Source organism: Phodopus roborovskii, unplaced genomic scaffold (assembly GCF_943737965.1).
Source record: "Phodopus roborovskii unplaced genomic scaffold, PHOROB, whole genome shotgun sequence".
In the NCBI taxonomy this organism is placed as follows: domain Eukaryota; kingdom Metazoa; phylum Chordata; class Mammalia; order Rodentia; family Cricetidae; genus Phodopus; species Phodopus roborovskii.
This window is the reverse complement of record NW_026126448.1, coordinates 9,417,032-9,429,392: the sequence shown is the minus strand read 5'-3', so window position 1 is coordinate 9,429,392 and position 12,361 is coordinate 9,417,032. Positions and strand designations below refer to the sequence as shown.

Below are 12,361 nucleotides of genomic sequence, written 5' to 3'. Positions count from 1 at the left end.
CTACTGACTAAATATTTGTTGGATGAATGAATGTTTGAGTATGTGACCGGGTAGATATTTGTATGCATGAAGATTGAATACACTCAATGAGATGCCATGGGATGCCTTGTCTCACAAGATGGTGGCCTAATCTGTGCTGTTAGATCCTAGCTAGTAGCAAGTACTGCTCACAAGAAAGCAGTAGGACATCCGAAAGGCAAGTATACCCTGAGCTGACCCAAGTCTGATGCACTTGCAGGTCAAGGGGCAGATAACAATACCAGCAGTGCATTCAAGCAGTGCCAGCAAACTTGCCACGAGTCCAGATAGCTGAACTAAGAAACCCCCGTTTAAAAAACAACAAGAAGGGGTTGGGATGAAGTAGACAGATGGCTAAGTGGTTAAGAACACTTGCTGCTCTTGCAGAGAGCTGGGATTTGGTTCCCGGCACTTTATCAACATAGCCAACTTCCCAGGCCCTCACTCTTCTGAGGTGGAAGCCTTGCCCAGGCTGATCTCAGACTTGTGGAATCAAGAGATGTTCCTGCCTCAGTGTCGTAGGTTTCTGGGACTACTCGTTAGCTAGCACTCTCAGCAGAATTCAGTTTCTATAAGGGATACAGAAGTGCTATGTAGTCCATTTTTCCTTATATGAGTTTACATTGTTTACATCTTCCAAGAATTCATGCCATTCATCATCAGACTTACCAGGTCTGTGGTTTATGTTGTGGTGACATAATAATATCCTTTGTTGTCCTTTCAATATCTGTGGGATGGCCCCTGTTTCATTTCTGATATTAATTTTTGTGCATCTTGGTTTGCCTGCCTAGATAAAAATTTGTTGATTGTATTAGTCTTTTCAATGAGCTACCTTTTGGCTTTATTTCATTTTCTCTATTTTTTTTTCCTGATTCCATTTATCTGTCTACCTCACCCAACTGCCCTACATCTCTTGACAGGGTCTCATGTAGCCCAGGCTGACCTCTTACCTTGAACTCCTGATGCTTATGTTGCCACCTTCCAAGTTCTGGGATTACATGTGTGCCACTGCACCCTGCTTGGTTTGAGACAACAGTCTCACTTTGTAGTCCTATCTTGGAACTCACTATATGCCCAAGCTTGCCTGAGACTCACATCGGTTCTTCTGCCTCGGCTTCCAGAATGCTGCAATTGCAGGCATGCACCACCACACCTGGCTGAGGCTCTCATTTTATTATTCTTTTCTTCTGCTTGTCCTGGGGTTATAATGCCAGTTGTTCTCTGGCTTCTTATGGTGGAAACTCTTGAGTATTGGTTTTAGATTTTCCTTCTTTTATAACACATATTTACTGATACCAGTTTCTCTGCTTTTAGTGCATTTCACAAAGTCTGTACATTCTGTTTTCATTTCATTCAAAATATTCTTGACTCATCATGAAACATCCTTGCCTCTGTAACACTTAGGAGTCTGTTGACTCCAGACATCTGGTATTTCCTGTTGATGGGGTTCAGTTTCATAAATACTATTGTTTTACATTGTTGTACAGCATTTTCTTACATAGTGACAGTAAATCTTGGATGTCAACATGACTGGCTTTAGAGATGCCCAGAACATTGGCAAAGCATACATCTGGGTGTCTGTGAGGGTTGCTGAATGAGATCAGCCTGTGGGTCGTCGTACTGAGTGTGAGAGATCCACTCTGAATGAGCAGCAACTTCCAAATGCCCAGATGGAATGGAAGTTGAGAGGGGGAGAAACTCACTCTCCCAAGGGCGGGCCTTCACTGAACAATGCAGTTTTCTCCTGTTGTTACTAAAGGCATCAGATCCTGGGACCCTCACCCTTTAAATGTGGATCTGTACCAGCAGCTTCCCAGGGAACTTTCAGACCATCAGCCTGGAACTGTGGTTGTGCTGCCACTTCCTTGTGTTCTGAGGCTTCCGGCTTCTTAGATGGAGCAGCTCCCAATCAGTGGGCTGTTGTGAGCCTATCCAGCCTCTGGTCTGGTCCTGTGAGTTTATGTCACACACACCCTACTGTATATATTTAATTGGTTCCAGTTATCTAGAAACCTCAGACTGTACATAGAAATATAACTTATGTTGAATGGTTGATTGATTGTCTGAAACAGAATTTTGCCGTGTTGTCCAGGCTTTGCCATGAACTCCTGAGCTCAAGTGAACCTCCTGCCTCAGCCTCCTATGTAGATGGGACTACAGATGTGCACCACTGTACTGAGCTTAATGCAGTTTAGATTTTTTTTTTCTGCTGTAAATAGTGATCGCTAAGGATGGAGCTCAATGGTAGGGTACCTACCAATCATGCACAAAACTCTGAATTCAACCCTAGCACTGCCAAAACTAGTTGGTTTGTTATTTTAAATGGAGTTTGAGGGGCTGGGAAGTGACTCAGTGGGTTAAGCATTTGCTATCCAAGCCTGACTACTTGAGTTCAATCCCCTGAACCCACATAAATGTGAAAAGAGAGAACAATTCCACAAAAATCATCCTCTGACTCACACACACACACACTGGTACACACTGGTGTGTATGTACACATACTCAAAATCATAAAAAAGAAACTTTAAGGGAATTTGAGAAGCAGAGAGACATCCCAGCATGTAAAGATGCTCCACACCAAGCCTGACAATCTGAGTTCAATGCCAGAAACTCACATAGTGGAAGGAGAGAACCAACACCTGTACATTGTCTTCTGACACACACACGCAAGCTATGGTGCAAGCACACACAAGTAGATGTAATTTAAATCCTTAAAGAGGAGCTGGAATACTGCTATAATGAATACCCTTGCCCTGAGACACACTAACGGGAGTGATATGTGGCAAGCACCATGCTAAAGGAGGTTCAGAAGGCCATGAAAGCACCTTGCAGGACCATCTGTGGGACTAAGGGCTTGAGAAAGCCTTCCTCAGTAACAGCCTTAAGGCGAGAGTGAAGCAGTCGGCATAGGGAAGCTGAGAGGCGAAGATTAGGATGAGTGAGGAGGATCACGAAAGGTTGTGTGGGTTTTCAAGAGTAGTCCCTGGTGAGAAAATGAGTCCAGAAATCAGAGGTGAAGGACAGGCCACATTGAATAGTTGGGACTCTACTGTAAAAGCAAGGGGGAGTCACTGAAGGATGTTAAGAAAAGAGATCGTGAGTGGAACAGTTACCTAGCAGTCATGAGACCCTGGGTTCAACCACCAACACCAGGATTGAGTTGTGAGTTAGGAAGGAAACTGTCTTCTGTGTAAATGATGGATTGGTGAAGAGACACAGGCTATAGGGAAATGGAGGATCTTGTCAGACCTTGTCAGTCTCAAGCCTGCTAGTCTTTCATCGCTGAAGCGATGTATTTTGGGAAGTGTCCCTTCTGTTTGGTAGCTCCTAGCAAATCCCTGAGTTGCTCTTTTGATTCAGACTTCGTATTTTTCAACCCCCAGACTGCGCTGTAGATAACCCAAGGACTTCTCAGATCTAGCAGCTCAATATCCCTTCAGCTCCAGGGTTTAGCGCTTATCCAGGCCCTTGAGCCCAAACTAGGAATGGAACTGTCACTGGATCTCACTCCTTTCCCTCAGCTCCCCAGCCCTCGGGAGATGTCTGCAGAAGAATTCGGATAAAACCTGCAAAGTGTGGCATTGAAGATAGGCAGTTTATTATATATAGAACAGGGGAGACATGGGCAAAAGATGGTTGTGTCAGTCTGCATTTGAGGCAGCATTTGTCTCATCCAGACTGACAGGCCTGTCTAGATTGACCTTCCAGAAAGAAGGCAATGGTATGTCCTTATTCTTTACCAGAATGTCTCTGCTATACAGTATTGTAAGAGACCAGTTTCAATACTTGGTATTAAGGATGTTCAAGGTAATTCAGGTCATCATGGCTCCTCATAGAGCCAGAGCCCATGTCCATTTCCGTGGCCAGTATTTAATATCCTACTGTTCTCATCCTTGGATTAGTAAGCTACTGATTATGAAGGAAGGGTCCAACCCCAATGTCTTCCAAAGTTGCTAATATCTAACTAGCTACCTAACAGAACCGTAAAGAAAAAAAGGGACGATAACAGCAGGGATTACCTACATATACATGTAGTGATTTGGACAAGGCGAAAATAACAGTGAAGAAGGCACAGGGTTAGTTGTGACTGGTAGAATGAAGCTCCAACAATCCTTAGAATGAGTGACTCACTTATATCCAAGGGACATAAGAGCGAGAGGTGCAGAACCAAGAGCCAATGTCTCAATCAGACTAACGTCCAATAACCTGTCGGTTGCCTAGAATGCTTAGGCTTAGGCTGTCCAGTGCTAGGACTTGATGCCCGGAATTCAGGTGAGAATCTTGCTCATCAGTGCTATTTCATCATCTCCATCATCATATTCATTGAGGTGAATCTCCTGGATGCGAGACTCTCAGTTTGAAATCCTCAGAAAGTCTTTCCATGACCTGCAGCTTGACAAGTCTCTCTGAAAGAGCAGGGACTGATGGCACTCATCAGGACAGGTGAATTTCCCCATCGATGCAGCTCAGTCCACAGTCAGCTGCAGCAGGGTACCAGCAGTGTGTGGAGCCAAAAGATTGCAGGGCCAACCTGGAAAGGACTGGGGAAGAAGGAACATGGGTTCAGGAGTAGAACCTACCTCAGCCTTGTCCTAGCTGCTCTTAGTGCCACATTTCTCATCTCTGCCGTAAGGGAAATTATTTCTTCCTTGTGGGCTTGGTTTTGATGGCATGAGGGAGAATTAAGAAAAAGCTTCTGTTACGTGGGAGGTTCCCTGCATGGGTCCGCTTATCTTGCAGACTCATAGCTGTACCTCACTCTACTGGACCCACAAGCTCCCTCTTGCTGGCCCAAAAGTCACAGGTCTAGGAATCACCTGCAGGGTGTGGAGGTACTCAGAGTGATCTGATGTGCACCGATTGCCCTCAGGGTACTCCTGGGCCAGGAAATAAATGAGCTCCAGAGGCAAGTGAGAACCCTGCAGGATAAGGAGGACCAACAGGAAGCAACCAACTCCCAGCAACAAGAGGCTCTACGCAAACAAGTGGAAAATGAGAGAATGAAGTGTGAAGAGGTAAGAAAGTAGCAGACATGTTTCCCTGTTTTCCTAATTCCCGTAGACTGGAATATGTGTCCATCATTGCTATTGCTATTTAGCTAGCTATCATTGAGTATACTTTATCTACTAAATTTATCTAGGAAAACAAATCATTCATTCATATATATATATATATATATATATATATATATATATATATATATCCAAGTGGAAGGGAGGGAAATATGACTTCCCTGTAGAGGACCTGGGTTTGATTCTAAGCACCTACATGGCAGCTCACAACTGTCTGTAACTCTAGTTCTAAGGGATCCTACATCCTCTTCAGAACTCCTCAGGCACCAGACACACATGTGGTATAGAGACATATATGCAGGCAAAAGATCTATATACATAAAGTAAAGATGAAAAAGATATCTTTTTTAAAGACTAATTTACATAGGGCAAATTAGTAGGAGTAAGGCCACTTAATTACATGGGTGTCCCATAAAACATGAGACTTAAAACAGGTCATATGTCCAAAGCTTGTACAACATCCTAAGCTATCTAGAAAGAGCCTTGAACCTATGGAGCATAATGGACACAAACAATGGGAGGGTGCATGTGGAAGAATTGTAGAGTGAGGAAGGGGTTGCCTCAGATACAGATGAAAGTTCAATAGGCAGTGGTGGCTCACATCTTTAATCCCAGCACTCGGGAGGCAGAGGCAGGAGGATCTCTCTGAGTCCAGCCTGGTTTACAGAGTGAGTTCCAGAACAGGCTCCAAAGCTATACAGAAAAACCCTGTCTTGAAAAACCAAAAATGAAAGGAAGAAGGGAAAGAAGGAAGGAAGGAAGAAAATAAAAAGAAAGAAAATCCCCTACTTCTGGATCTTATGGTTCCCTCTTTTCGAATGACTCTAGCTTGTGTTGAGTTGACACTAGCCAGCACACAGGGATATATCCCATTCTATGGTCATTTTTTGGGGTGGTATGCCCTGAGCCCCAACACAAACAAGATGGTATTCAATACATGAGGAAAAGTGCTTGCAAAGTTACTGGATGGGAAGTCAGAAGGACCTGCTGTGGTCTTCCACTCCTGCTTCGGGGGCTGTGACTCCCTCTTCTGGCCTGTGCTGGTATGCAAGCAGAGATGGACACATACACATACAGAAAAGCAGAATACCTCAGGAAACATTGGTTTGCTTGGTTTTCTGCTTATTAAAAAAAGGTCACGAGTCAGAAACATCCAGAAAGAGGGAGATGGCCAGGAATGTGGGTTCACCAACCCACAAGCTCTAATTCTTTTGTTTGTTTGTTTGTTTTTCCAGACAGGGTTTCTCTGTATTGTTTTGGAGCCTGTCCTGAAACTAGCTCTGTAGACCAGGCTGGCCTCAACCTCATTGAGATCCACCTGCCTCTGCCTCCCAAGTTCTGGGATTAAAGTCCTGAGCCACCAACGCCTCAAGCTCAGGGTTCTGTATGAAAGGAAGTTGGAAGTTATCCTACTCCATCCTAACCGCAAATAAAAAGCCGAGCAAGCTGAAAAGTTTTAACAATACATCTTGATCCATCAGAGAAGTAGGGTCACAGGGCCTGTCTTAGTTAGGGTTTCTATTGCTGTGAAGAGACACCACAACCATGGCAACTATTATAAAGAAAGCATTTAATTGTGGATGACTTACAGTTCAGAGGTTCAGTCCATTGTCATCATGGCAGAACAAGGCAGTATGCAAGCAGACATGGTGCTGGAAAGGTAACTGGGCAGTCTTGAATATATATGAGATCTCAAAGCCTGCCTCCACAGTGACACATTTCCTCCAACAATATCACACCTCCAACAAGACCACACTTCCTAATAGTGTCATATCCTTGGGAGGCTATTTTCTTTCAAACCACCACAGGGCCACTGCCCCCTGAAATTGGAGAGACTTATACAATGCATGGAGAAGCCCCGACGAGAATTAGGTGGGAAAGCCTGCACCAAAACTGACAAACTGTTGGAGGCTCAGTGTGAAAAGACAATTCTGAGCTATTAGTGTTCTAGGGGACTCTACAGTTTTGAGACCCCCACATTTTTGTGGGTTTCACCCCCCCCACACGGGTTCTCACTGTGAATATTTGAGGAATGTCTCCCTACTCTCTTGGCAGGAAGAGTATTGGGGAGGGGGACATTCAGAGTTTCTTAATAAGAGAAACTGCTTACCTAGAACCTAACACGATGTGGTTCTGTCAGAACTGAACTGACCCAGGGCAAGACAAACATGCAATTTCAGCCGACTCTGCCCCCATTTAAATGGGAGAAATGAAGGCAGAGGAAGAAGCATGTGTAAGGGCTGTGGCTCTAAGGTGTAGCTAACTGGAAGATTCTGATCTAATCATAGGAGTAGAGAATGTGACCCATCCCCTTGCCTTACCAGCAGATACAGATATCTGTCTCTAACAACTTCCTTCATCATGTCTGCCTATAAAGAAAAATTCACAAGACACCTTAAGACACAACTTGATGAAACTGAGGAACAGGGCACAATCAAGACCCAGATGTGATGGGAATGTTGGAATGATCAGAAATGCGAAGCACCTGTAGTTGATATGCTGCGTGTGGACTCTCATAAAGCAGAAGCATGGCATTGCAGAGGAGACAGGCAGTAGAAACCAAAACAGAAACCTGGAAACAGTGAGTAAAGGGAACTTTAAGGGGAAAGAAAAGACTATCCAAAAACCACAGGATCAACACAGGAAGTGTAACACATGCTGGAGATACTGGAAAATCAAAGGAAACGAAGAAACACTTGAAATAATGAATGAGAATATCTGGAAGTTAATGACAGATACTGAACCACAGATCCAGAAAGGTCAGAGGATGCCAATCAAGATGAGTGACAGAAAAACTACATGTAGGTTCATAATTGTCAAACCAAAGTTCAAAGAGAAAGGGAAAATCCTGCAAGAAGACAGAGGAATAAAATACTTTCTCAGACAGACAGAAATTGGGGCATTTGTTGTCAGTAAACCGGCTTTGAAAGCAATGTTAAGAGATGTTTTTTAGGGGGCTGGGGTTGTGGCAGCTCATGCCAGGTGATGTTAGGTGTCTCCCTGGCTCCAGGCTGTTGTGGAGCATGGGTGGTAGACACAGGCAGTTCAGAGTGCGAGGAGTCGGCAAAGGTAGAATGTGGCTCAGCAGTTGGTGTGGGTGAACCCAGAGAAGACAGGATTAGACATTGAGAAGGATCAGGTTCTTGAGATGGCCTGTCTGATAACTGACTCTAATCTTAACGTTTTTGGCTGAAGGTCCCAGCCTGATTATCAAGCAGCGGAAGGAGTTACTGGTCAGCATGTCAGAATCATGCAAGGAGCATCATGGGATGTTTGGTCTTACCAAGGCAGTGAAGGAGAATGCAATTACATTACAGCAGGCAGAGTATGAATTCCTGTCCTTTGTGTGACAGAAGACTCCTCTGGGGCTCTGTCCACTTGCAGGGAATTCAGTTCACACAGATAAGTTTCTTGACAGATACCTTCCCCAGTTCGTGAACCATCTTCATTACAGGTTAGCAGCCCTGAGCCCAGCAGACTCTCCAGAGAGTATGAATCTGTTCTGAAGAAGGCTACTTCTCATAGGGCACTGGTGACATTAGCAAAAGCATCAAAGAACTTGAGTTTTACCTAAAAAACATCTTCAAGAAAATGACAGATGAAGCCTGGCATTGGTGATGCATGCCTTTAGTCCCAGCACTCGGGAGGCAGGGGCAGGAGGATCTCTGTGAGTTTGAGACCAGCCTGGTCTACAAGAGCTACTTTCAGGACAGGCTCCAAAGCTACACAGAGAAACCCTGTCTCAAAAAAACAAACAAAAAAAAAAAGACAGATTAAAAAAGGAGATGATAGAAAATGGGGGAGTGAGCAGTCTGAGTTGATGCCAGTTCTCAAGCTGCCTGGCCCACCTAGTTCTCCAGAAGCCACTTTAGTGTCTCTCTCCTGCTAATGATTCAGCAGAAAACCCTTTGTAAAGAAAAAATAAATAAAATTCCAGTCAACTTTGCATCCCTAGAATCCTCAAGCAGACAAGACATCACTATGAATGTCTTCTAACCTGCTGTTTCTGTTACAACACAGCAACTCCTCTATAAGCTTCAAGCCATGTCCACCCCACCCCTATCCATATCTGCATTTACTTGTAGACCATCCCTTTTGTTTGAAAAAAATAATAAATAAATAGAAATGCAAGAGAAAAACAAACAAAGCAATGACAAAAACCACAAGAAGACAAGAGTCTACCTAAAGAAAAGAAGCCAACCAGATGGCTCAGTGGGTAGTCTTGCTACCAAGCTACAGACTTCTAAAAGTTGTCCTCTGACCCCCACACATAGCCCAAGGCACTTACACACACAACAAATAAATAATTACTTAATGAATATGAAGAGATGGTTAACAGCATGGACTGCTCTCGCAGAGGACCCAGGTTTAGTTCCCAGCACCTACACGGCAGCTTACCACCGTATGTATGTAATTCTAGTTCCAGGGAATCTGACTCCCTCACACAAACATACATGTAGAGAAAACACCACTGCATATAAAAGTAAATAAATCTTTAAAAAATATAGAAATAATGTAATTACACTACAAGTTATTTTATATACATGCAGTATGCTTATATGCAAGGAAAATGGATGTTAGCGGTGATACAAAAGATGGAGAGAGGAATTGCAATTGTCTGCTATTGCAGTGTCCTTGCACTGCCTCTGAAGTGCAAGCATTATGTGGGAGTCAACTTGAGATCTACACGTGGTATCATGTGCATTTAATCCTGGCACTTGGGAGGCAGAGGTAGGCCAGCCAGGTTAGCATAAACAGTGAGCCCCAGGACAATGACACACCCTGAATGAAAAAAACAAGGAAGGTGATGACTCAGAAATAACTCCTGATTGTCATCAGACAGACATACAGACAGACAGACAGACAGACACACAAACCTGTCCCCATATGATGAATACCATCAAAAAAGGAAGGAAGGGAGGAAGGGAGAGAGGGAGGGAGGAAGGAAGGGAGAGAGGGAGGGAGGAAGGAAGGGAGAGAGGGAGGGAGGAAGGAAGGGAGAGAGGGAGGGAGGAAGGAAGGGAGAGAGGGAGGGAGGAAGGAAGGGAGAGAGGGAGGGAGGAAGGAAGGGAGAGAGGGAGGGAGGAAGGAAGGGAGGAAGGAATGAAGGGAGGAAGGAAGGAAGGAAGGAAGGAAGGAAGGAAGGAAGGAAAGAGGAAGGGCGGAAGAAGAGTGCTGAGGGTTTGCACTCATCTGCGTGGGAAGTAGCTTCAAGTTCCCTGAGCTGCAGTGATTTTTCTTTTTCAAGGCCTGGCTATAAGGAGCTTGTAGTTGAAGGCAGAGTCAAGGTCAAGAGACTTTCTTTAATTTATGCACTCATGTTATAAAAAAGCAAACGGTCTCCTTTTCTCCTCTCATATCACACCAATGAACTTAAGAGTCTCATGTGGCCTCAAATATGCATGGCATTCTGCCCACCAGCAAGCCAGTAAGTGATCAGAAGCTGGGTATCTTTTTGTTGGTTGGTTGGTTGGTTTTGGTTTTCCAGACAGGGTCTCTCTGTGTAGCCCTGGCTGTTCTGGAGTTCCATCTGTAGACCAGGCTGGCCTTGAACTCACAGAGATCTTCCTGCCTCTGCTTGCCAAGTGCTGGGATTAAAGGCCTGTGCCATCACTGCCCAGCTAGTTGGATATCTTCTAATTCAATTCAGTTCTGACACAATCGCCCTGAGGACTATTTCATCAGACCTCATGGATTAGGGTTCAGTCCTCAAGACTTAAGACCCAGTGGCAAGGCTGCACCTCTGGAATTGTCTGTCCCCTCCCCCTTTTTGAGACAGGGTCTCATGTAGCACCAGGTGGTAGCTGAAAACGCCTTTGACCAATTGCTAGGATTAGAAGTAAATGCCCCCACATGTAGTTTTATGCACGGCTGGACATTCAACTTGAGACTTAGTACACGCCAGGCAAGCACTCTGCCCACTGAGCCACATCCTAGCCTGCCTGGCCTGCAGAGTTTCTGACCAACTGGAAATGGACTAGAGACAGTCGCTTTGCTAGGGCACTCACACAACACAGGGTTCACTACACTTCTGTTTCCTTGTTTGTTGTGAAGGGCATTTTAAAGGACAGAAATAAGCAACCAGACCAGACGAGGAGATAGTGTGAGGTCAGGAAGGGTCTGGAGCCAGGAGCTCCTGGCTTCCTGCAGTAGGAGTGAGGCACCTCCCAGCACATGGCCATCTTCCAGCAAGCCCCTGTGTTCAGCTGTTACTAGGATCATCAAATTCTGCCCTCTGGAGTTTGTGTGAGGACTTCACTGCACCGGCACAGACTAGTCCCTTTGCACTGCCACCCTCCCCTCCATGTTTTTCAGTATGTCAAGAGCAACCAGGAACTGTCGGAGAACCTGGCGAGGTTACAGCAAGAAAAGGAAGCTCTATGGAAAGAACACGGGAGGTTTTTGGAGCAACTTGGTGAGCATGTGAGGTAAACAAAGCAGGTTCCCTGTGAACAAACAGTATACAGAGGGCTGTTCTGCAAAACAAAAACAAAAAACCACAGAGCAATCGCACTGATGGGGCCATCAACATGATTTCCCAGATTAACATGACTTCCCAGTCCCATCTACACACAGTTCCAAGGAAGATGTGGGGCCCAATTCCTTCCCAAGAACAGGGACTTAACTGTTTACTGAGTTCTCTGTCTGTATCTCGTTTTCTCCAAATATACCCTCTCACTGTCTTCAAGGGTTTCCCCTACATTCTTTAATATTTACTTCTTTTAAACTTACGTGTGTGTGTGTGTGTGTGTGTGTGTGTGTGTGTGTGTGTGTGTGTGTGTGTGTGAGCCTACATGCGTTCTTGTGCACCATGTGCATGAAGGAGCCCTTGAAGGCTTGACAAAGGTGTCAGAACCCTGGAAGAGAAGTTACTGGTGTTTGTGAGGGGCTGTGTGGGTGCTGGGAGCTGAACTGGTCTCCTCTGGAAGAGCAACAAGCATGCCCAAACATTGAGCTACTTCTCCAGCCCCTTTCTTACTTCCTCTCCTTGGGCTGGACAGTATGTGCACTGGACACCTAACAGCCAGGGAGCTCAAAGGTTATCGATCACGCCATGTCACCTGCCTCCATAGCAGAGGCTTCCGTGGACCTCCCTGAGGCCAAGCACAAGTCTCATTCTCACTGCTAGCAACAAATAATGCCAACATGCTGGTAACAACCTGCTACAGAACTCTGTTCTGTTGGTTATGAAGCCACACTATTTTACTCAGTGTATTTCGTGCCTTGACCAGCAGTTGGCGCCCAATGGTGTAGCGAGCAAGAATAAAAGC

The 12,361-nt window shown here is 45.0% G+C and overlaps 1 protein-coding gene across 7 annotated transcripts in view; it reads left to right on the top strand.

The window, feature by feature from the left end:
* Ccdc30 (coiled-coil domain containing 30) overlaps positions 1-12,361 on the top strand; it is a 71,431-nt gene that overhangs the window by 46,629 nt on the left and 12,441 nt on the right. For all 7 annotated transcript variants that reach the window (XM_051188652.1, XM_051188648.1, XM_051188653.1 and 4 more), the window contains 2 exons: positions 4,889-5,033; positions 11,406-11,518. In XM_051188652.1, the coding sequence (XP_051044609.1) occupies positions 4,889-5,033; positions 11,406-11,518 (258 nt within the window). The remainder of the gene's footprint in view (positions 1-4,888; positions 5,034-11,405; positions 11,519-12,361) is intronic.